Source organism: Tinamus guttatus, unplaced genomic scaffold (assembly GCF_059628265.1).
Source record: "Tinamus guttatus ecotype Peru unplaced genomic scaffold, ASM5962826v1 Tinamus_guttatus_pri_ptg000073l, whole genome shotgun sequence".
Classification (NCBI taxonomy): Eukaryota; Metazoa; Chordata; class Aves; order Tinamiformes; family Tinamidae; genus Tinamus; species Tinamus guttatus.
In genome coordinates, this window is record NW_028288607.1 from 616150 (window position 1) to 639387 (window position 23238).

At 57.3% G+C, this 23238-nt stretch overlaps 1 protein-coding gene across 1 annotated transcript in view; it reads right to left on the bottom strand.

Moving 5' to 3' along the window:
- Positions 1 to 18527: 18527 nt before the first annotated feature.
- CCDC148 (coiled-coil domain containing 148) overlaps positions 18528 to 23238 on the bottom strand; it is a 42734-nt gene continuing 38023 nt past the window's right edge. Inside the window, exons 12-14 of the mRNA XM_088519810.1 lie at positions 21811 to 21928; positions 19469 to 19609; positions 18528 to 18675 (exon numbers count right to left, since the gene is read on the bottom strand). Of these exons, the coding sequence (XP_088375936.1) occupies positions 18529 to 18675; positions 19469 to 19609; positions 21811 to 21928 (406 nt within the window). The 3' untranslated portion in view covers position 18528. The remainder of the gene's footprint in view (positions 18676 to 19468; positions 19610 to 21810; positions 21929 to 23238) is intronic.

A 23238-nucleotide genomic window follows, 5' to 3' on the forward strand; every position in this document is an offset into this window, starting at 1 on the left:
CGCACCCTCCCAGGAGACCTCAGCAGCCCTCGCCGGGTGCCATTTTGCTCCGCACACCCGGCCCGACACAGCCCATTAAGTCAGCGGACAAAAATAAACCTTGGACGGGCGCCGCGCAAAGCACCGCCGCCGTCACGGCACAGCCGCTCCAGGGGGCTCGTCTTGGCCCCGGGAGAGCAGCCTGGCGCGGGGACACGGCCTGCATCGCCTGCCGCTAACTCCATCTTACTCGAGCGCCACAGCGGCACAGGCACCTTCAACTTCATTTGAAAAGCCCAACGTGTACTGCAACTTGCCGGGGCCGTGGAAGCCACGTGTGCCTCTCTAGGCACCGCTTGCTTTGCGGGGCAGGTACGTTCAACACAGGATGACGAGCGCGCCCCGGGCAAGGCCTCCCGTGCAGAGCCCTCACCCCGCAGCGCTCCCGGAGCTGCTCAGCCGCTGCGCTGGTGCCTGCGGGCTGCACTGCTCACGTCACCGCCGCGAGCGTCCCGGCGCTCAGGACGGCAGCTCCGCGCGCAGACGCCGGCGGGCACGGCCGGCTCGCGGGGGCCGCGAGCAGCCCCGCGCCCCGGAGCGACGGGCGAGCACTGCGGTGCGTCTTGGGCACGCGCGCCCGGGCCTCACGTGAATACCGACTCCAGGCACCCGCCTAGACGTACATGCTTACTGCTGCTTCTCACGCGTTTCAGCAGCCCAGTAAGTGCCCTGATCACTAAACACAGACATATTTATCACGCCGCACACATCTGATGGCCACCTGGGCACGAGGCGGCTCACGGAGGGTTCCCGCAGACTGCGGCTGGCGGGAGCAGCTCTGCTGCAGCCGGGCAATGGAAAGTTTCTGTTAAAATAAATGCAAACGGGACTACAGACAAGCCTAGATACCACTCACCTGCTAAGGCTACTCGAAGCATCCACACAGAGTAGAGACAATTTCCATTAACTCCTGGCTATTCAATGTGTGCTGGGGCCCTGGCCGTAGCGAGGCCATGGAAACATCCCACCGCGGAGCCTGGCAGCAGGGTGCAGCTCTTGGTGCCCAGAGCTGGCCGGCCCCGCGGCGCGCGGGGCAGCTCTGCGCACGGCAGCATCCCGCAACGCTGCTCAGCAGCTCTGAACAGCCTGTCAAAAGCTCCTCAGAGCCATTCAGCAGCATTTGTGAAACACAGCAAAGCCAAGGAGCCAAACGTGTCTGAAAAACAGCCTTTAGCTCTGGTCTCAGCAAAATTCCCGGCTCTCTTCTAAAAAAGCTACAGTAATTCAACAATAAATAAATAAACAAATGAAGTGCATAGCTTAGCCTGGGGGGATGACAGCCTCGGGTCCCTTTTTTTAATCTAATGGCGCAGTGAGCACCAGCAGTGTTTAGAGACAACCCCCCTCGCTCTGCCAGGCCCACCCCAAGGGCAAAGGCACTGGATCCGACAGACGTATAAATTAGGCAGTGTCTCACTGCAGCCCCTTCTGTGTTTTCACGTATGCAGGGATCTTAAGAGGTGCAAATGCTTTTCATTTCCAGCCGCTGATGTTATCAGGCGGGATGTGGAGCCTAAAAGCGGTCACGGAGCTCCTGCAAGGCTGCGCCCTGCGAGGGCCCCTTCTGCGACCCCTTATCTATGGTTAAGTGCTTCACCGCCAGGAACCGGCCTCATCTGCACATCAGAAGCCCCAGGAGGATTCTGCCGGCCTGAGCAGACCTGAGGCACTGTAGTGATTTTCCCGGGGTCCATAATGCTGGCACAGGAACGCCCTCCTTCCCCCGCAGTGCAAGGGTCCTAACCAGAAGGCAATCCACGGCACACGGATTACAGTCTGCTCAGAGCGTGCGTTACCGCTCGCTGCTTGGCAGAGCGGCGCATCCGCAGCATGATTCAGCAAACGCGCAGAGCCGGCCGCGAGACGCAGCCAGCCCGCGGGGACGGCCGGAGCGACGCGCGGAGCCGCTCTCCGGAGCGCGGAGCGGCCGCGGAAGCGCATGGGCAGGAGCAGGGGCCGGAGCAGGGGACCCTGCCCGCGCACTGGGGCAGGAGCAGGGGACCCTGCCCGCTCCCACGTGGGGCACGGAGCAACAGAGGCTTGGGAGGAGCAGGTGGGGTGTCAGGCCGTGGGGTCAGAGCAGCTCTTCAAGGGCAGGGGGCTGCTACACAGCAGGACAGGTGAAGGGATGGGAACGAGCCAGGCTGGCATGTGGTTTGGTTGGCATTTACAGCTCAACTGCTCCAAAGCGCCGGCAAGCCAAGGGAGGTGGGGTGAGACTGGAAACGGACGCTCCCCACGCTCCATCGGCGCGTGCCAGCCTCCTCGGCGGGCGCTGTGCCGGCGCCCGGGCCGCGCAGCACGGCTGCCGGAGCGGCAGGGCGCAGCGGGGCCGCCTCGCCGCAGGGCCCTCCTCGCCGCAGGGCCGCGCAGGCTGCGGAAGCGCGGGGAGCGCAGGGCACGCGGCGGCCTCCTGCCTGCTCCCCAGCCGCAGCCAGGCTGCTGCCTGCAGGAAGAGGGCCCCGCAGAGCACCGTAACGCAGCCCTCCTTCCTCGCGCTCCCCGCGCCGTCCTTAACCCCAGGGTTATTCTGGCGCTCTCGCTCCCCGGCTCCGCTCCAGCCCCGCCGTGCGAGCCCGACCCGCTCCGCCGTTATCCCTGCCCACGGCTGCTCCCGCACATCCCTGCGAGCGCTGCCCTTCCCGCGCGCTCTCCACGGAGCCCGGGCCGCCCTGCAGCCCTCAGAGCGGCGCAGGGAGCCAGGGCACTCGCTGCTCCCGCCGCCTCCCCGGCGCACAGAGGCCCTCAGCAGCCCTCGGGTCAGCCACGTCCACCACCACCCCACCAGCGGGTGCTGCTGCCGGCGAGCAACCCTCGGGCACGGGGCCCTTCCCACACGCGCTGCTGATGCTGCTCTCAGAGTACCACGATCCGTCTGCCCTTCCAGACAGTTTGCCACAGGTTTTCAGACACGTACACCTCATGCGGCCTTGCCAGACCCGGCTGCACAGATGTATTTACAACCGTTCCACAAATTCATCCAAACTTTTGTTTTAATGTCCCTTAGAGACACAGAAATTAACCAATCCCTGATATTCGCCACCTCGGACGAACAACTGACTGTGCACGTGCTCGCGGCCGGGCGCTCGCGTGAAGGCAGACGCACCGGAACGCTCCGCACGGCCGAGCCTCGCGCTGCTCCCAAGCAAAGGAACAGCCCAGAGCAACGCGCCCACGGGCATGGCCACACTACGTCCAAACAGCAGGAGTGCTCTCTTGAGCCAGGCGAGACGGTGACGCGTGTCCACCAGCAACTCCCACAGCTCGACAGCATCAGGAGCATCAAGGCAGGAAGAAAAGCAGCTGTTGGAAACGACCTCTGTGAAATGCAAGGAGGTGCCCCAGCGCCCTGGGGATGGGAGCCCTTCTAGCTAGGGAGGAGCAGGAGACCCCTCCGGACACGACCGCACTGAGGTCAGGCTTAGCGAGGCCGCGGGTCTGTTTCTTCTCGACAGCAGGCAGCATCGGCACGGAGCCGTTGCCCTCCCAGACGAGAGCGCACAAACGGGGGGAGCGAGCAGACTTCCTTCCAGCAGCTTTTGGCAGAAGCCACTCCTGCAGAGAGGCACGGGCCGTTTTACACACCCACATGGACGTTTCGGACACCCTGGCAGTTTTCATAACCAAACTGGCCAGCACGACTGACAATACCGGTGCACAGGTCCACCCACCAGTCAGCATTAAAAGGCTTCCACTTCATAGCACTGCTTAGTGCAAATGCAAAGCTAGATCAGCAAGGCTGGCTCCAGCTCCACAGGAATCGGCATTTTTTTATCCACCTTCTGAGCATCAAGTAGAAACATTTGAGTTTCAGGCTGCGAAACTTCCTGCTTGCAGAAACAAAGCAGCACTGGGCAGCACGAGGGCTCCGAGACCGTGCGGCTGCCGCGACAGAGCAGCGCAGCGGCGCCTGCTCCCGAGCGCGCCCGGGCCAGGAACCAGCTTGGCTTTGGCTGAACAGACAGCAGGGAAATCACAGTAAAACGGATGGAGGCACCTAGAAGCATTCTCACAAAACAGGCCAGGCTGGCGTGAAAACGCTCAGGCTTGGCGTGAATCACGAGCCACACGAGCAGGACAGCGGCGCCGCAGCCGCCCCGCGGAGCCCTCCTGCCGGGCGGCCAAGGAGGGCGCTGCCCCGTCACGCCAGCCTGCTGCGGCAGGCACGCGCTGCGGGAACGCGGCGCAGCGGGACGGATCCCCGGAGCCGCAGCCCCGCCGGCCCGCGCACCACGGCCCCGCGCAGCCCTCGCAACGCCCGCGGGGCGGCCCTGCGGGGAGGGACGGGCAAGGAAGCTCTTCACGGAGCCGAAGCTTCCGCGTCCTTCTCTCAACAACGTGGATGACAGAATTCACCTTTTTAAAAAGTAGAGCAGCAGCTCTCATTTAAAAAGCAAACATTTTCAGAGTGAGCGGGGCAGAAAGGAGAGGAAAAGAAATAGCAGAGAGCAGATGTATCTGTTCACCCCGTTGCAACGGGGCGCGCAGAAGGCAGCACACGTACCGGCTCGGCACGGCCCCGGCGAGGGCTGCTGCTCCCGGCGCCCTCAGGGCTGCCCACGGCGCCGGCCCCGCGCCCGGCGCGGGCACGGAGGAGCACGCTGGGCGCAGAGCCGACGCGGGGCTCCCGCTGCCCCCTCGGGAGGCCCCGGGCACGCGGCACGGCGGGACCTGCCTGCGGGGGCTGCGCGAGCTCCGCAGCCCCAACGCCCTCGCGCTCCGCAGCTGGATCTGAGCTCAGAGCGGCTGACACGTCCCCCTGCCCAGCTCCACATCCTCGCCCCACATGCATGGCCACGCACGGGAGGAGTGAACAGGGGCAAAGGGGCTTCGAATGAGGCACAGGCAGAGGAACAGATTCGCGCACGGGCACCAAGCGCGGCCGCCACGCGAGCGGGTGACGCTTGGTGCTGCTCGAGCTCCGTGGGCAGCTCCGTGCCCCTCTCGCAGCGGGCGCCGCTCAGCGCCGCACTGCGCTGCTGCCGCCTCCCCTCTCCCGCCAGCGCGGGGCCGGCCGGGCGCCTGTTCCCTGTTTGCTATCTGGAAGCCAAAACGACATCTGGAAATCTAGCCTGCACATGAAGCAGGGAACAGTAAAGCTGGAAAAAGCAACACACCAGCTTCCAGAGCACTTCAAGCTCCTGCTTTTACTCAGATTTCCCATATGTAGCTTTTCTTGGGAAAAACTGAGTTGATCACAGACTCTCAAACCCAATGCAAAAATCCTTTCCACTCCAAAATAACCAGAGAAAAGATTATCAGAAAAACAACAGGAACAAAACTGATATAAAAGCTTACAGTCAGAATTTTGCATAGTTCTTAAAACATAAAGGTGAGATAACAGTGACCTAGAAAAGGAAATTAAACATAAAGGAGTATTAGTGGTGCTGCTGGATGAAGCTCACACGTGCCACCCAGCCGTCCCCAGCGCCACTTTGGGTCACCTTTTGCTGAGATCACGGGCAGCGAGTCACGGAGATGAGCACGGAGAAGCGCGCGCAGGCCGGCGCCGCAGCAGCTCCGCACGCAGCCACGCCACGGAGCGGGGAGCCCAGCGGCGCCCCGGGGCCGGCACCGCTCTAAAACTACCTGGAAAACACGAACTCAACTGATATTTTGAGCTAGGATAAGACAACATTTCATTTCACTGCAGGATTAGGCTTGAACCATCTTTGTCCCCTCATGGAAGGGCTTCTGTCCTGTGCCAGTGGCGATCGTCAGAAAACAAAATAACACAAGGTTCCTCCCGGACCCCCAGAACACAGGGAGCCACGAACCGGGCTAGACGGGTTTGCGGCTCACAAATCAGCCAACGGCTCCTACAGCAAGTTACTTGCTGGTCAGAAAAAAAAGCAACCTTCACCCAATCAAACCAACCCTTCTGCCTGAATCAGGAGAGCAAGGCCTAATACCTTTCCTAAGACCTAACTAGGCTTCTCTAATACCTTTTACAATGTACTCAACTTTGTAGCTAGCCAAATTTCATGTGGCACAAATGATTTAATTAAAAAACAGCTTGATTTCTCCTCTTACTGTGCTCTCTACTATCACCCTGATCATTTTCACTCACTCCAAGTCTTTCAAAGAGACCATTTTCACTTCATCTTCTGGTACCTTCCCTACCTTTCACCCTCCGGGTTGTCTCTAGGTCCACATGCTCCTTCTGGCACTTTTCTTTCAGCTCTCCCTTCTCCAGGAAAGGGGCTCATGGATCTGAATCCAGCAGATCATTTTCAAGCATTGGCACCTTGCTCACGACCAGGTCAGCCTGAGCACGTGCTAATTTTACAAAGAGAACTTAGTGAGGAGGTACCAGTGGATGGTGCCTGAAGCACTTGCTCCTTCAGCTGTGGCTCTGGCTCCCACGCGGCTCCTGCTCACGGCACTTCGGCGGGAGGCCAAGGCGGGAGCAGAGGGGCTCCTCCCGCTCCATCCCCACACTGATGCTTCGAGCAGCTCTTACAAGCGACTGCCGCGCGCGACACCTCGCTCCGCTCTCTGCAGCCAGGACCAACACCTCCTTATTGCTTTCCCCTCTCCACAGGCTCTAGAGGGCCCAGCTGTCACCTCGGCAGTGGCACTGGAGGTCCCCAGCACACACAGCCTTGCAGGGCACACAGGCATTGCTGGCCAGGCTAACACTCACCCGGAGTTTGGTTCTGCTTTTCTAAAGCGCCCTGCTGTAATGGACAGCCACCAACACCCGCTCTCCACGTAACAGCCCTGCCCGGCCGACCACTCGTACGCGCAGCCGCCGGCAGCGCCGGGGGCTCCGGGCTGCGCAAGCCGAGCGCCCGCCCCGGGTGCGGGGGCTCGAGACGCACTGGCCGGTGCCGCCATGAGGCCTGGGTGAAGGGCAGTGACCTTGCGGAGCTGGCGCGCCGGCTGCTCCCCGCAGCCTCGGCCCGCCCCAGCCCCGGCGCTCCGGGCGCTCCAGCTTCTCGGCGGGCACGGACCCGCGCGGCGCCCGAGGACGCTGGGCACGGCCGCCCCACGCGGCCGCGTCGCTGAGCGGGGAATTCCACGGTCGGCACCGCAGAGACCTCTCTGTGCCACTACCAGGAAAAAAGTAGTTACAGAAATGCAAAATACACTGAGCAATATTGAATTAGCATAATGATTCAAAGAAAACCCAAGCACAAGTCAGGGTCAGAGAAACACTATTTGGAATTTTACCTGGCTTTCTTGCAGAATTTTTTAAGCAGCGTTTTGCATTTGCACAGGTGAGCTGTTCGTTTCAGTTTCTGGTATGGGGATAAATACTTCCCAATTGAATTGAGATCAAAGTGGTTTAAATGACCAAGTTTAACTTAAGTTGAGTCACAATTTAAATAATCAATTTTACATCTGGATTGGCACATCTCTTTGCTCTTTCCTAAAGAATAGTTAATCATTGTCCAACATAAATGAGTGCATTGTTTAACGGTATCTAGGCCTGAACAGCCATCCCCGGGGAGGAGACGGGCCTGTCCCTCCTCGGAGCGCAGCCGGCCGGCAGGGAGGGCGCAGGCGGCACCGCCGCAGGCGGCTCGGCACGGACGGGGCACCCGGGGCCTCCTGCACCGGCGGGGCGGCAGCAGCTCCCGGCCGGCGGGGACGGCAGGGCGCCGAGCGGAGCAGAGCGGAGGAGAGCGGAGCAGAGCAGGGCGGTGCGAAGCGGAGCAGTGCAAAGCGGAGCAGAGGAGCGGAGCAGAGTGGAGGAGCGCAGAGCAGAGCAGGGCGGTGCGAAGCGGAGCAGAGGAGCGGAGCAGAGCAGAGCAGCGCAGGGAGCAGAGCGCAGCAGCGCGGAGAGCAGCTCCGGCCCGGCGCAGCCAGCACCTCCGTCCGCAGCGCGCAGCAGCCGGGCAGAGGGCCCGCGCGCCGCTGGGGCTCTCACTGCAGCCGCTTGGTAGCGGCACAGACGGGCAGGGAGTTGTTTTTACCTTTTACCACCTCCGCGGCGGGGAGGGAGCATTTCATCATCTTTACTCACAATCTACCTGACTTTCATGAAAAGCAGAAAGCAAAGAGATGTCAACTAAACTATACCCGAAAGAGTCCAATCCCTTATGCCAAAAGTAGTTTTTATACTTCAAATGCGCAATAGCAAAGGTAGAGTGTATTTCTTCAATATTGCTTCAGGGGCAGGTCAATTCAGGGATTAAAACCTCATCTATTTCCTGAAATCATCCCATACAGGCCTGAACATTAGCCTTCCAGTTTTTAAACTCAACCCAGAGCAAAAACTAAATGCAAAAATTAATATTTTAGCCTATTTCACATGGAAAAAGCTTTACTACACTCCTTTATTTTAATTTATATGTGACAAATAACAGACGTTTTTTCCCCCTAAAACATTCTTTCAAGATCAAAGCAGCAAGCGAATGCAGCTTTAACATTTACATGCCTGAACACTTCTGCCGTCTCTCGCGGAACGGCTAGACCAGCGTATCAGCACCTGGTCATTTTACTTCATTACTGGTCTTGACCTGCTAGTAGCCCGGGTAGCCAAACAGGCCTGTTTCCATGCGCACGGGGCCTATCAGCACTGCAGCTACTGCAGCCTTCCTCAGCAGGACACAGAAAGGGTCTATAGCAAACAAGAACCCTTTTTTGCAACAGCTCCTAGGACAAGTCCAAAGCTTGGCGAATGGCCGTGTCTGAGCAGGAACCCATGGAGAACCGGGGCAGGGCCCGCCCGTGCAGCGCGGCCCCCGCTCAGCTCAGCCGCCCATCGCACGGGCCAGCGCGGCCCGGCCTGCCCTAACCCGCGCTGGGAACCCGGCCCGGCCTGCCCTAACCCGCGCTGGGAACCCGGCCGGGCCGCCCCGTCTGCCGGGACGGAGCGGGGCCGCGGCGCGGGGAGCCCGGGGCAGAGCACACGGGAGCCCCCGCCGCAGAGCCGAGCGCGCCCGGAGCGCGGGAGCCGCTAGCCGGGCCCTGCCCTCCTGTGCCAAGCGCACCCGGCTGATGGAAACGGGACCAAGGGGGAACTGAAGAATGCAGCAGAACCTTCCTAAGCCTCGACTGGGGAGAAAAAAAGAAAAAAAATAGTATTTCATACACTTTTACACTTCACCAGCACACCAAGGCCTCAACAGAAGGTTTGCTTCACTACTAAACAGCCTTTTTTTGGTTGCCTTTTTTTTAAATGGGGAATGGGAAGCGCCAGGAGGCTCCTGGGCTCCCCAGAAACGTGTCCTGGTTCACACGTTTTGTGTTTGCACATCTTAAGACACACACTTACCCAAAGAAATGCACTTGCTCTTCCCCTTCTGCCCCCCACAGCCAGGAATAACTGCAAACCTGCTTCCTCTCTCCCCCTTCAAAGGGGAAGGCTGTTGATTTCTTCCACCTTGGCTCAAAAGAACCATCAAGTATCGTGAGACTCAATGAAACAGCATGGACTGAAACAGCACTGTCTTTCAAAAGCTGCAAATTAAAGGCTTGTCTGCACAAGAAAGCAGCCTGGAAGGGCCCGCGCCAGCCGGGCAGCGCGAGCGCTCGCAGGAAACGCGGTGAGGCCGTGGAAGGGCTCCCGCTGCGGAGCGAGAAGCGCTGCCAAGGAGCCCGCGGTTCCCGAGCGGAGCCGCGAGCCGCCCGCCCCGACGCAGCCGAGCAGCGAACGCCCCGCACGGCCTCCACGAGCGGAGCCACCCGCCCCGACACGGCCCGGCCGTGAACGCCCCGCACGGCCCCCCGGAGTGGAGCTGCCTGTCCCGACACGGCCCGGCCGCGAAGGCCCCGCACGGCCCCCCGGAGTGGAGCTGCCTGTCCCGACACGGCCCGGCCGCGAAGGCCCCGCACGGCCTCCCTCCCCGAGGGCTCCGTCCCGCGCGCAGCAGCCTCGCTCCGCAGCCAAGGCAGAGCCATTCAGACGCTGACGTTTCCGGCCCCTCGGAGCCCTTGCTGGCACGCCACAGGGCCTCTTCAGAATAAAGAGCATCCACTGGGAACCACACCAATGTAACTGTAACTGCTCCACACGCCAAGGTCTTACGGATTCCCAGCTCAGGAACAAAGCAAAGCTTTGCTCCTAACTGATGCTTTGTTAACAGGGGTAGAAAACTCTTTTACAGCCTCAAAAAAACACTCATCTTAAAGCCTCAAGTAACTGCACAAGAAGAAAACTGACAGCTTCTACAAGAAAGTTTTGTCTTTCGGCCCATAACTTCATGTCATTTTGCTCTTCCTAGTGGAAAAAAAGAATAAGTGGAAAAAAATCCCTTAAAATCCTGGACATTGTTGTACTCAGAGTCCAAGAAATGTTTTATTAGAGTGTCTGAACAACATCCAGGTCCAAATCATTATTAAGAAGATTTTCTACAGAGCCTTTTCTACTTACCACTTTTGCCACAAAATGCCTTTTTGCACAAGGCATGGAAACACCAAGATTTCTTTCAAAGGTATTTTAATACTGCTTGGGTCTTTATTTCTCTAATTTAGGAACAATCATATTGATATAATCACTCTTCAAAATACTGAGTCATAAAGAACTTGCATGGAGGGAAAGGTCTAAATGGCTTCAGACTTCAGAACAGGTTTTGCGGAACAATTATGCACAGCCCTGCTTCGGAGGGAAGGACATGAGTCTTACATGTGTGTACGGAGCTTGGAGACAGAAAAACACCGCGCTGCTCAGGCAAGTCGGAACACGGCATCATTTAGATTATTCTCTGAAGGCTGAGGCAAATGTGCAGGGCCACAAACACACGTAAAAGTGTCTACATAGCATTTCTGGCATGTTCATAAAGGCCTAATTGACAATCAACTAATTTGAGGTTAAAGAAATAGCAAAAATAAAGGCAGGGAGTTGTAGAAGAACTTTTTTAAAGTACTCCGTCTTGACAACAAAAGGCAAGGAGGAGAAAGAACACGACAGCAGAAATGGAGAGGAGACCCAGTTACAACGCCGGGAAGCCACGGGCCCTTCTCCGGGCCACGTCGGTACCAACGCCGACCGCGTCTGCGGCAGGAATCGCACAGCCGGTAACGTGTCCAGGCTCCTCTACAGTCTGCTAAGGGGAGCTGTTTTATTCTTTCCCAGTGACTTGAAATAACTTGCATTCCTCTTCCTGGGCAGAGGAGGGTCAATCTATGCAGAAGTGCTGGAGAGCAGCCAATGCCCACAGGATTTCAGCCACAGCGTCACTGCAAAGCAGACCGCGTACCTGAGCTCCCCGCTCCTCTGCCTGGTTATCTGCCCGCCCTGGACCTGCCTCGGCGCCCACCGGGGATTCCGGTCGTAGGGAGAGCACGGGGCTCCGCGCCGAGGACAGCTCCTGGGGCACGGAGAGCCGAGGGGAGCGTTCGCGAGACGACTCCTACCGCAGCGGGGCCTCTGGGCCCCGAGGAAAGGCAGCCAGTGAAAACTGCTGCGTAGGCATCTTCCAACCACCGCAATTCCAGTGCAGTCATTACACATGCATGTTTTATGATCCACGCCAAAAATACAAGTCAAGTGGTATAAAAATTACTGCTTAGATCAATGCTTAATACTTCAGAATGAGCGCCTGGAGAAGAATTTCTGTCTGTGCTTTCCAACTCTTCTACTGTATTCTTCTATTGTAATCACACTGAAAAAAGAACCTTGTCCTTTTGATGAAACTAGATCATTTGCAAGAGATTCCTATATTTGTTTCATAAGTTACCAGTACATCTAGATATTTTAATTATAACTTAAGTTTTAAGCTTAAAAAAAAAATCAATTCAAAGATTTTAATGCTTAAAAAACCAAAGATTTTAATGCACAACTCAAGGCTCCTTGGCAGATATGAGTTAGCCAACTTGATATGTGACTATTGCACTGCGTGTTGTGAATCTTTTCACGCTGGCACAACCAAAGGGGAGGCTCAGGAACACTGCAGTGCTGCAGGAGCGACGGCCATGCCGAGGGCCCGGCCGAGCGCTCCGGGCGCGCGGGAGCTCCGGAGGCTGCGGCTCCGCGGGCCGAGCGCTCGAGCGGCCGCCGGCTGCAACTGCGCGGGAGGGACGGGACAGGGCGCGAGGCCTAACGAGGGCTGGCAGAGTTTGAGCACGCAGCACGGCCAGGGTGTTCATCACTGGTAAACAGCCTGCACCGTACCGTCTATCCTTGCACCAGCAGAACACATGAAACAATTTACTCTCTCAAACCAAACCACTATCTTTTCTTTCTTTTTAATCTCTCTTTTATGATTCTGCCTTAAAATGACTTAATTGTTTCAGTCCACCCACACAAACACAAGAGACAACCTTATTGCAAAGAAGCACCCTAAATAGCACCGCCTGCTTTAATATAAACATGTATTTTGTTTAATTTTGCATTTGTTTCCTAGGGAGATGCAGATCCCACGTCTCGTGTGCCCAACCGCAAGGCCGACCCGCGCGGCAGGGAGCTGCGTGACGCCGCGGGGCCGGAGCGCAGCACGGGGCGCCGCGCGGCACCGCGGGCAGCGGCGACACGGGGACCCGCGGCGCAGAGCCTCCCGCTCCGCGGGGGTCTCTCCTCTCCGGGGCACGCCGGCCCCGGGGCGGCAGCGCCGTCTCAAGGAGCGCGCTCGTCCGCGGGGACCCTGCGCCGCGCTTCACCACGCAGCTGCTGCTGGGGGAAACAGCAAAACGGCAACGAAACGCCCACCTAACCGAGGGCAACCTGCCACTGCCAAGCAGGACTGCAGCAGAGGCTAGAAAGACAAAAAAAGGACATTGCAAACATCACTCTTCCTCCCCATGCTTTCCACCAGCCAGAGATAAATTCCCAAGCCAGAAACTGCATCCGGATCACTGTGTTTAATGGTCTTCCCACAGACCTACTAATAGATCGATTCACTTCAGAACGGCTCTCTTGCGTGTCCCACAGCAGTGATTCCACACCTTAAAATAGGCACCATACAAGAAGTACTTTTATTTCAAATTTGATGGCTACAGACTACACAGCATCCCCTAGCTATATCCCACGAGAAATAACAAATTCCTCACTTTCCATGTACAGCTCTTGCATTCACGATTTGAGACCACTGCAGCAGCCACCTCCGAGCCCTCTCCCCAGGAGGGGTCTCACTTACGGAGACACACTGCCCCACACCCTCTCGTGAAATGTAGCCACATCGAAACTCACAGTTTAGAATTTTAGAGCGAAAAAACTGCTGCTCTGAAGGACCAGAAGGTACCCTAACCACTTAGAGACTTTCACAGCCTTTGCACTAACAGGGAATGGCCAAGCACTTGAGGTGAGCGGCTGCCTCGGGGGCATTAGAGGGCCAGGCAGCAGGGGGTCGTGGCAAGCTGCTCTGCAGGCACCGAGAGGCAACGCGCGCCTGCAGCCGCAGCGGGTAGGAGGCAACGCGCGCCCGGCAGCCTGGGCGGTGGGCGCCGTGCGCCTGCAGCGGTGGAGGCGACGCAAGCCCCCATTAGCCTGGGCAGTTGGCGCCGCGCGCCTGCAGCGGCCGCGGGCAGGAGGCCGCCCGCAGCGGGGATCAGCCTGCCAGGCCTCCCCGGCGCAGCGCGGCGCCGCGACACCCCACAGCAGCGGTCCTGCGAGCCGGGCGGAGCGCCGGCAGCGGGCGAGTCCAGCACCAAATGAAAGAGCAGATCAAACGCAGCCTGTCTGGAGAAAGGCACGGCTAATAACCGGCTGCGGCCGGCACGCAGCACCTGATGCTGACTGTTCACCAGCAGATGAATCATACACCCAATTCTGCCTTTCCAGGGAGAGCCACCGGCACAGAACACTGGGTGTCTGACAGACTGCTGCTCCGGCCGGTCCTCCTGACAGGCAGCGAGCACCCCGCCAAGCGAGGGCGAGCGCGGGGCTCCAGGCTCCTTCGCGGGCACGGCGAGCTCGCGGCAGCACTTGTCCCACGAGCGCAATTCCTGAAGCAAGCACCAAACATCAGCTGTGCTCAGAAGGGAAATCACTTTGTGAGCCCTCGGCTGCAAGCGGCCACGTGTGAGGGACCACTCACTGCTGTAACTGGGTCACATACTCACAGGCCAAGGTGACACAAACGATGTCATCAGAGCTACCCCATCATACCCACCTACACTGCTCTGCTCCTGAAACACCTCTCAAAAACCCTTTCTGACCTGTAAGCACGGCCAAGAAAGAATTAAAAGAATTCCTTGAAAGCATTTTGTTGTCAATAGAATTTTCCAAATTGATAATCTCAAAATTCCTCAAACTTTCATGAGATCTGCTTTGCAGCAGGATCGTTCTTCACAGTACAGGCAGGTAAAGATGTGACGATTGCAGACACTACCCATTAAGGACTTGCCTACAGCGGGATTTAAAAGGACTGTGTTTACACCGTTTTGGAGAACACTGCAACTCTGATTCTCCTGAAGTGTGCCAGTCTCCTCTACCCTGAGGTTTTAAAGCAAATAAGCCATTAAGACCAACCTACAGGGCAGCCCAGCAAATCTCGGCGAGTCTTCACGCGGGATGGGAGGGAGCGACCACGACTCCCAGCTCTGCTGCACTAACCAGCTCTGCACGCTGCAGGCACGAGCGGACTGAGGTTTCATCTGTTTTTACCCAGCAGAAGAGAAGGGTCTCGAGAGGAGGCAGAGCGTCTATCTGAGAGCTTCCCGCAGCAGAACGCGCTCAAAGTGCATTTGGGGAGGGGGCTGGCAGGACGCACTGGAGCGCGGCTCTAGCTGCTCCACAGGGACGTCCTCAGGTCCTACCTTGAGCAAGAGCCTGGCGCTGAGGAACGCCTGGCTTCACGTACGGGCTGGCAGGGAAAGGGGGCTGCTGCCCACCCCACTACCCCTTGCTGCCCTCGGGAGCGTCGCAGGCCGCAGCGCTGCCCTTCCCCATGACCGACACTGCTCCTGGAAGAGCAAGGCCGCGCAGGGCAGCCGATGAGAGGACGGTTTCTTAAATTACCTTTATCCTCTCCCAGGCTCATTTGCATCCCTCCCAAACGAGCCATTTGATGTCTCTGCTGCTCCTCGCATCATCCTGCCAGAACTGCAAGATTCCCTAATGGCTGGACACAGACTGGATGAACAGCGCGGGAGGAGGGCGCCGGTTCTGCTGCCTTTGGGTCTCGCTCGGCGCTGGGCACGTTTGCGCCGCAGGCAGACTGCACACACGCGCGGCACCTCTGCGACCAGGCACACAGCGAGGACACTTCTCTGCCTTCAGAGAGGCGCTCGCTGGGAGAGCTGCCCTTAAAGACAGACCCGTTTCACAGGAAACAGATCTCTTGGGCCCTCCCCTTTCACCTCAGCTCCCCAGCACACACATATTCCTCTTCCAGAGGAGCCTTTCTAAACAGCTTTAAAGGTTAACTTGGCATCACCCAGAAGAGAGTAACCAACTCGCTGTACATGAGGACAGCAGACGGCCAACGATCGTGAGAACACGAAGCGGGCGGCCAGCAAAGCCAGCGCAGGGCCCGGGGCGCCCGTGTCCGCAGGAGGCTCCGCAGCCGGGGCCGCTGCTCGGGGACCTCCCCGGGGAGGCCGCGGCCTCGCAAACCCCTCCTAGGTAGTTACGGCACCTACGGCGCTCTCCAGAGAGCGCGGCGCCAGGCAGCAGCTTCAACAGCGCCAGGACCTTTCGGCACGCAGAAGAACACTGCATTAGAAAATGAGTTAATAACAGTTACCGCACCTACGTATCGAGCGTCTTAGCAAGACACTGCCAACAATGTCTGCAGGGACATCGTCAATACGAGCTCAGCAAGGCTTCCCTCTCTCAACTTTTAGCTGTGAAACATGTTACAAGAATTAAGACTAAAGCTACAAATGAAACAGTTCTCCTCCCTTTGGCTGTTTTGCTTAAAGAACAGCCCCACCTTCTATAGCTTCGGCCTAGCCACACAAGCTGATGATGTATAAACTGAAACAGTTGTAGAAGCAATGAAGTCACAGCAGCAGACATTGAAGCTCACCCTGACATGGAGACAGAAATGCGCAGAGCGAAGCCAACCTCCAGTAAGGGGCGAGCAGACAAACAAGCAGGGCAAGAAGCCGCGAGCAGCAGCTCTTCACGAGCCCCGGGAGCAGCGAAGGGACCCCGAGGCCGAGGGAGGGGAACCCGGAGCCGACGGTGCCGGTCGCCAGCGCCGCCGGGGACACGAGCGCTGCGGCCTCCCGGGAGAGGCCCCGGCACCGCCACCCCGGGGCTGCCCCCGCCGGGCACCGGGCCGAGCGCGCGGGGACCCTGCGCCCCGGCGCGTCCCCGCTCACGGGCCAAGCGCGCAGACCACGGCAAAGAGCGGGCTACGGGAAGGCCAAGAAGGACGACAGTGAGAAAGGGGCCTGCAGCCCCGCACAGCGAACGCCACCCGCAGAGCGCTCCCACGGGGAGGCCGAGCCCCGCGGCAGGCACCGCGGCGCGCACCACAAAAGCCGCAGCACCTACGGGCCCGGGGAGAGGAATCCCTCCCGGGAGCTCAACGCAGCCCTTGTCCCCAGGGCGGCTGCACGGAGGTTCCACACGGGAGCAGCCGCGGCCGCCCCAGCTCCCCGCGCTCCCGGCGGCCGCCCCTCCCCGGCGCACAGGGGCCGCGGCGGCGGAGCGGGCCGGACCCGCGGCCCCCGGCAGCGCCCGCGGGCGGGCCCGGGCCGGGCTCGAGGCCGCGGCGCCCCCCTGCAGCGCGGCCGGTTCCGGCGCGGCGCTGGGGCCGCACTCACCTCCTCCCGGCGCGGCGCTAGGGCCGCGCGCTCCCCATGGGCGGCGCTGCCGGCGCGGCGGGGCCCGCGGACACGCACAAAGGGCCGCGGCGGCGGCGGCGGGAGCGCGAGGCGGGAGGGGCCGCGCCGCCGGCCCCGCCCACTAATGGCCGCCCGCGCCGCCCGCCCGCGCGTCACTTCCGCCCGCCGCGCGTCCCGTGACCAGGCGAGGGGCGGGGCCGCGCCGAGATCGCAGCGGGGGGGCTCGGGCGCGCCGGGTACGGAGGCCGCGAGGGCGCCGGGGACGCGGGGCGCCCGTCCCCGCCCACACGGCGAGCTCCGCCCCCCGCCCCAGGCCCCGCCCCCCGCCCACAGGGCGAGCTCCGCCCCCCGCCCCAGGCCCCGCCCCCGCCGGGAGCCTTCCGCGGTGCGCGGCCCCCGCAGCGCCCCTGAGCTCTAAACACCGCTGCACGCAACAGCGTCATACGTGTGTCTGCAGACAGCTACAAAAACAACAGCTTCGTAAAAATCCTTTCCTACAAGTTAAAGTGTCCCGGTGTCCTGTGGAGGAGGAGGCGGCGCTGCCCGCCCCGTGCGGCACCTCCGCCGGCGGCTCCCGAGCCGGGGAACCCCCTGCAGCCCCGTGCAGGAAGCTCCCGCCGCAGCCTGCGAGGGGCCCGGGCCTGCCCTCCCCGGGAGCCGCGGCCAACCCGCTGCCTGTACCCTGTTACCCGCATTTGAAAACAAAATCCCTTGGAATGTCAAATGACACCAATTTCCCTTTCATTTAAGTGAATCGTATTCAGTAGTTTTCAGCTGCAAAGTAGAGACCTCAGAGCTGAAATGTTATTTCTAATTTGATAGTTTATTCTGAAAGACTAATTTGCAATATGAAATTGTTTGGGTGATTGCTTTGCAGTAAACATGATGCACTAAATTGGTTTCCAAATACAGATAAAAGTGAAGTTTCTTCTTACAATAATCAAGGAATAATAGAAGTATTCATGATAACAAGAATTTTATAATTAAAAATATCAAATTCTCAAGCAACCTGGCATGAAAGTTATGTGGGACACATTTATATACCGTAACAGCCTAAAGTGACTGTTGTGCATGGCTATTTTGTATTTATGTGGCCAGTTACAGAGGCACTTACCGGACCGTGGGCGTCTCTTGGGCTCAGACGTCCCGGCCTGCTGTGGAGAGGGGCACCACGGACGGGCTCCGCGGCGCTGCCCGGCGGTACCGCTGACGAGTACGACTGACCGGTACGACTGTACGGTACAACTGTATGGTACGACTGACCGGTACGACTGTACGGTACAACTGTACGGTACAACTGTATGGTACGACTGACCGGTACGACTGCACGGTACAACTGTACAGTACAACTCTATGGTACAACCGACCTGTACGACTGTACCGTACAACTGTATGATACAAACGCAGGGTACACCTGCCCAGTGCACCCGGCCGGTAGAACCGCAGAGCCCCCCGCACGGCGGGGCGGGCTGGCGAAGTGCCGCCGCGGCGGATGCCTTCACCGGCGCAGCTCTGACCGTGAGGAGGGGCGCCGAGGAGCGGGCGGCCGCTGCCCTCCTAAAACGCCAGACCGAGGCCGTCCTGGGCAGGGCTGGCAGCGCCGGCGCGAGCGGGAAGGCAGCTCCCCAGCGGCGCCCTCGCCACTGTCCGCTCCGGAGGGGCGCTCGGCCTCGGCGCGAGCTGCCGCCCCGCGCTGGGCCCTCGGCCGCGCCGCTCTGCTCCTGCGCCCTGGGCACGCGGGAAGCGCGGGCGCCCTTTGCAATGAGCACACCCGGCACTGCCACCAGCAGCCTGGGGGCTGTTTATTACCCGCGCTCACAGAAGAGCCAAGACCGCACCCCAGCTCGCAACACGCGACCTCCGCTATGGTTTAAAAGCCGTGGATTCCATGTCCTTCCTTGGAAGCTTCAGCGGAGGAATTTTGGGTAAAATCTCTTTTGCATAAACAGTTTTATGAAGCCCGGCTTCTCGAAGAGCTAGCTCGACACGGAGCCTGGGGTCGGAAATGATCTGTTGAACAAACCACAACAACAAAGAACCGGTTGGGGTGAAACGTGCACAATATTCTGCAGACTCGGGGACCAAGCTCAGATGGGCATTTCCAGAGCATTTGCAATCTAAGACTTTTCCAGTGGTTATCCATCACTCAGAGCTGGGTAAATTTCCATAGCCAAGCAAAGCTACATCCCTTGCAGCAGGTCTCTCTTACCAAAATGAGGAGCTTTAAAATGTGGCAGTTTAGCACAGGTCTTATACTGGGAAGTGCTGGACATCTTAACTACAGGTATCATTTCATTTCAGTCTATTCAATGCTATAATAAAGCTTTTATGCCATAGACCCATACCAATAGCATTTCTCTTTTTGTAAATACACTCTCCAGATACCAGGGAGGGAATAATTTCAAAAACACAGATTTAGATGCCGTGGAATAGCGAGTCAGAAAATCCCTCCCTGTACTACTTAACTGGATGTTAGCGGCCTGCGTTCCCGCTGCCCTCCCCGCCGTCGGCGCTTGCCCATTAGCGCCAGCCGATGCCCGGCTCAGCAGTGGGGCAGAGCCGGCGGCTCCCGGGGAGATGGGCGCTGTGCAGCCCTCCCAAGGCAGACGCTCCCTGGGTGTCCTACAGCCGCCACCGGCTGCGTCCTCAGAGCCAGAGGACCTGGATGTTGGGACGCTTCCCTTCAAGCGCTGCAGTGCGTGCAGCGTGCTCTTGAATCATGCCATAGAAGTGTAAAAGGGATCAGCTCTAGTGCAATACCCTTGCCTACAATAAACCACACAGCACTCTTACAGCCGGTTACCTGCTGCTCGTTGTACGTATGCAACCTAAAGAGCGGCTTTTGAAGGACAAACTCTTCTTCGGCTCCAACGCCCATCCTCGCTCTAGATGCCACAGTATCAGACACCGCTCTCGCTGGATCTAGCCTTGCAACGACAGCAACCTGAAATACACGGAGTGAGAACAGCAGCACCTCACTATCTGTGTCGAGCCAAGGTGGGAAAAGGTCGGTATTGGTAACACATCCCCGGGCTGCGTGGTGCCCTACCGGGCCTGCGGCTCGCAGAAGGCGCCTCGCACCGCTGCGCCCCGCACAAAGTCTAGCCCGGAGCGCCAAGGCCGCGGCCCCTCGGCGTCCTGCCGCCTCCTTCCCCGCCGGGCCTCTCACTGCGTGGCCGTTAACGGCCACTGCCTGTGCTGGGCTCACGGAGCGCGGTTGTTTCTGCCCCCATCGGTTGTTTCTGCCGGGGTGAGCACGGGCGGGCAGTGCCTGGAGCGGCCTGCGCGCCGCGGCGGCCAGCGGGAGAGCCAGGGCGGCCAGCGGGAGAGCCAGGGCGGCCAGCGGGAGAGCCAGGGCAGCGCTGCCGCCAGCAACCCCGGCAGCCCGGCGGGAACGGGAACAGCCCGGCGGGAACAGCCCGGCTCTGCCTGGTGCAAACGGCGTCGGAGACGCTCCCGGGCGCCGCGCTGCCCCCGCCGGGTCTGCACGCGCAGGTTGAGGCGCTGTTTTCATTGCACAGTTTCACTGGTTAAAACATGTAAATATAGGCAAATACTACTTTGGAAAATACAGCAAGATTCATGAGGATAGTTGGGGTATGCCAACTGAAATGTGAAATTGGATGAAAACTACTTTTTCATACTCCTATTTAATATGTTTTCTTTATATTTACAGGGTTTCAAAATCCACAAACTAGGTAACTTTTCTAAAGACCTCACTTTTTTCCTCATAAAAGTGAGAAGCATATATTTCATGGAGGAATATTTTATCAGTGCGAAACATAAAGACATATTGGTTAGGAAAAATAATGATGCAAAATTACACAGTTCTGGTCAAAGGCAGCTCTAAAGTATTTGTGCCTCGATAAGAGAGGTGGATTAGTCAGGAGAGATGAACAGATCCACCAACACTGCTGCCGCTCATGAAATATGATGCAAAACCCAATGCAATAACTTAAAAAAGACCTAACACAATTCTTCTTAGTAAGGCCTAAAATCGATACTATTCTTACAACAAAATATTTAACTGAATCAGATTTTTAAAAATAAATGATTATTTACTGCAAATGAACCTGAATTAGAGCATTTAAAGAAAGACTGGAACTCAGCCCAGGGATGCCTGAGGTTTGTCTCTTGCCTCGCTCTCCGCAGGAGATCGAGCTCTTGCGTCCTTCCCTCCTGACGCTGCAGACCCAAACGCTGCAGCCGAAGCCCTTGCGGGCAAGAGTCCGCAGGGGATCACAGAGGAATTTCGTTGGCGCACGCTCGGCCCCGCGCCGCTAATCCCGAGCAAAGCGCAGGGCGGAGGTGAGGTCAAGGCTGTGTCAAATACTGTATTTTAACTGTGGGTAATGGTAATCCCGACGAGAGCGCTGCCCCGCTAGAGACGCTTCACTTATCCCAACCCAAAAGCTCTCGGAACGCACCTTTTCCCTCGCCATACTGCCCTTCGGCCGTACCTACTGCCTGCGCTTCCCAGAGTGCAAGGAATCTGAACTCCAGGTTCTCCCTTGTGCTCTTTGGAGTTAAAACAAGGAGACTACATGCAAAAATATATATTAAGGGAGCATTACTGCTTCAAAAGCTAGCAACAGAAAAAAATTAACAGTGGATTTACGTTGGTAAAACTTGGCAGCTTTTCTACATGCTTGTTTTAAAGTGAGGTGCAGAAGTTTCAGAGACTTAAGTTTGTCTCCTTGAGGACTTCTAGTCCAAGGTCGGTAAATTTTCAGAATTTAAAAGTATTTAAATTACTCATAAATTGTGAGTGAGACTCAACGAAGACTTAAGACAAAAAAAAAAAAAGAAAATATAAAGAGAAACAAATAGCAAATACAAAGTTATGCAAACAAAAAGTAAATACAAAGAGAAAAAAAACCAGAAAAATTATTATCTATCCATTTTCAAATAGTAGCAGCTTCTGCAGTGCAATTTAACATCATAATGTTCCTCTTGTCAAAGTTACAAAGCACCCGAGATCTCTAACATGACAGAATTAATGTTAATGTCAGACCTAAACTGCATTTTGGCTTCTTCATTTATTGGCTTTTGATAGATAGTTCTTTTTATCTTTCACGCGGTGTGACAGGGAATGTCTGTATCTTTACTGTGTGTGACAACACTGCAACCAGGAAATACCAGCACCTGCTGCCGCAGCGCCTCGAGGCGCCGCCGCCGCTCCTGCTCCGCGAGGCCTTCCCGGCGGGCCAGCTCCTTCCTCTGCAGCCGGCGCCCGGCCAGCAGCGCCCGTCTCAGCTTCACCCTGCGCCACAGCAAACACACAGACGTTGCAGCATCGCTCCACGTTCACTTGGAATTTCCATTACCACGTTGCAGTTTAAAAACTAGTTAGTCTGATATTTTCCAGATCCACCTAATAAGTATTGGGTTGGTTCATCAAAATATCTAGAAAAAGAAATGCTTTATTTATTTATAAGTTGGCTAACCTTTCAGATTTCATTACTAGAACCCAGCTTTTCCTTAGCATTATTTATAGTCCCATTACTCATTTTTTCCCTATTCTCTTTGCCAAGATTTAATGCTCTCTGACATCGGTGAGTGGCAGCAAAACTCAGTCCCATAACCCTTTCATATAAAAGAAACGAATCCCTCCCAACCTTGGTAGTGGAAGAAGCAAGCAGAACCTGAACATCACATCCTTCTTCAGGAAGGAAACACAGCGGAGGGATGTGCAAAATATGCTTTTTTCCTGGACCCACAGCCTTACCTCTGCTGGCAACCCTCGTGCAGGCACAGAGCACGTTTGGAGCCCCCGGTGCCCCTGCCTCTCCCGCTGCCTCCCCGTGCCCACGGAGCAGCCGGCTCTGCCTCCGCAGGGCGCCCCTGGGTCCTGCAGAGCATCCCTGCCCACACGGTACCCCGGGCCTCCTTCCTCCCGCCTTCAGGCTTCTCCTGGCCCTTAGGGCAATGGAGAAGGAATTGCTGCTTCAACTGCAATAAAACCTGCGTATTTTTATTTTACTATTCTCATAATTATAGTAAGCTCAAAGGACTATATGACTTGTGCTATAAATTGCAAAAATTGCGACTAAATGTGCAGTGGTGTTGGCAGCTACAAGAGACCACGGCATCCGCAATCCAGCAACAGTCACCAGGACAAGAGTGTCTCCAGAGGGTGGTTCAGCCCAGGGCACTTCCAGCTTGTTACTTAGGCAGATGAATGTTCACAACAATCATGTTCAGAGGTAATTTTGGTCCAGGGAAAGAACCTAATCAGCTTTTTACTTGAAGAGATTTTAATAAAAAAGACAATTTTTTTCTTTTTCTAAAAGATGACAAATTAAATTTGTATTGCATTGCAAGGCCTTCACTCTGCTCAAGCTCGCTGCACTGCAGTATTTCTTCTAAAGTAAACAGATACACCACCCAGTGCCTTGGGACCTTTTGTAAGTTACCAAGAAAGGGAACTGAGCCCCACACATCTGGACCCAGTCTCGAACGCTCGGTCTCGACTTCAGGCATGTTCACACCCATGGAAGGAGCACACAAATCCAAACAGAAACATTTTATGATATTGCCCTATTTCAGAACAGGTGCAAATAATAATGAAAG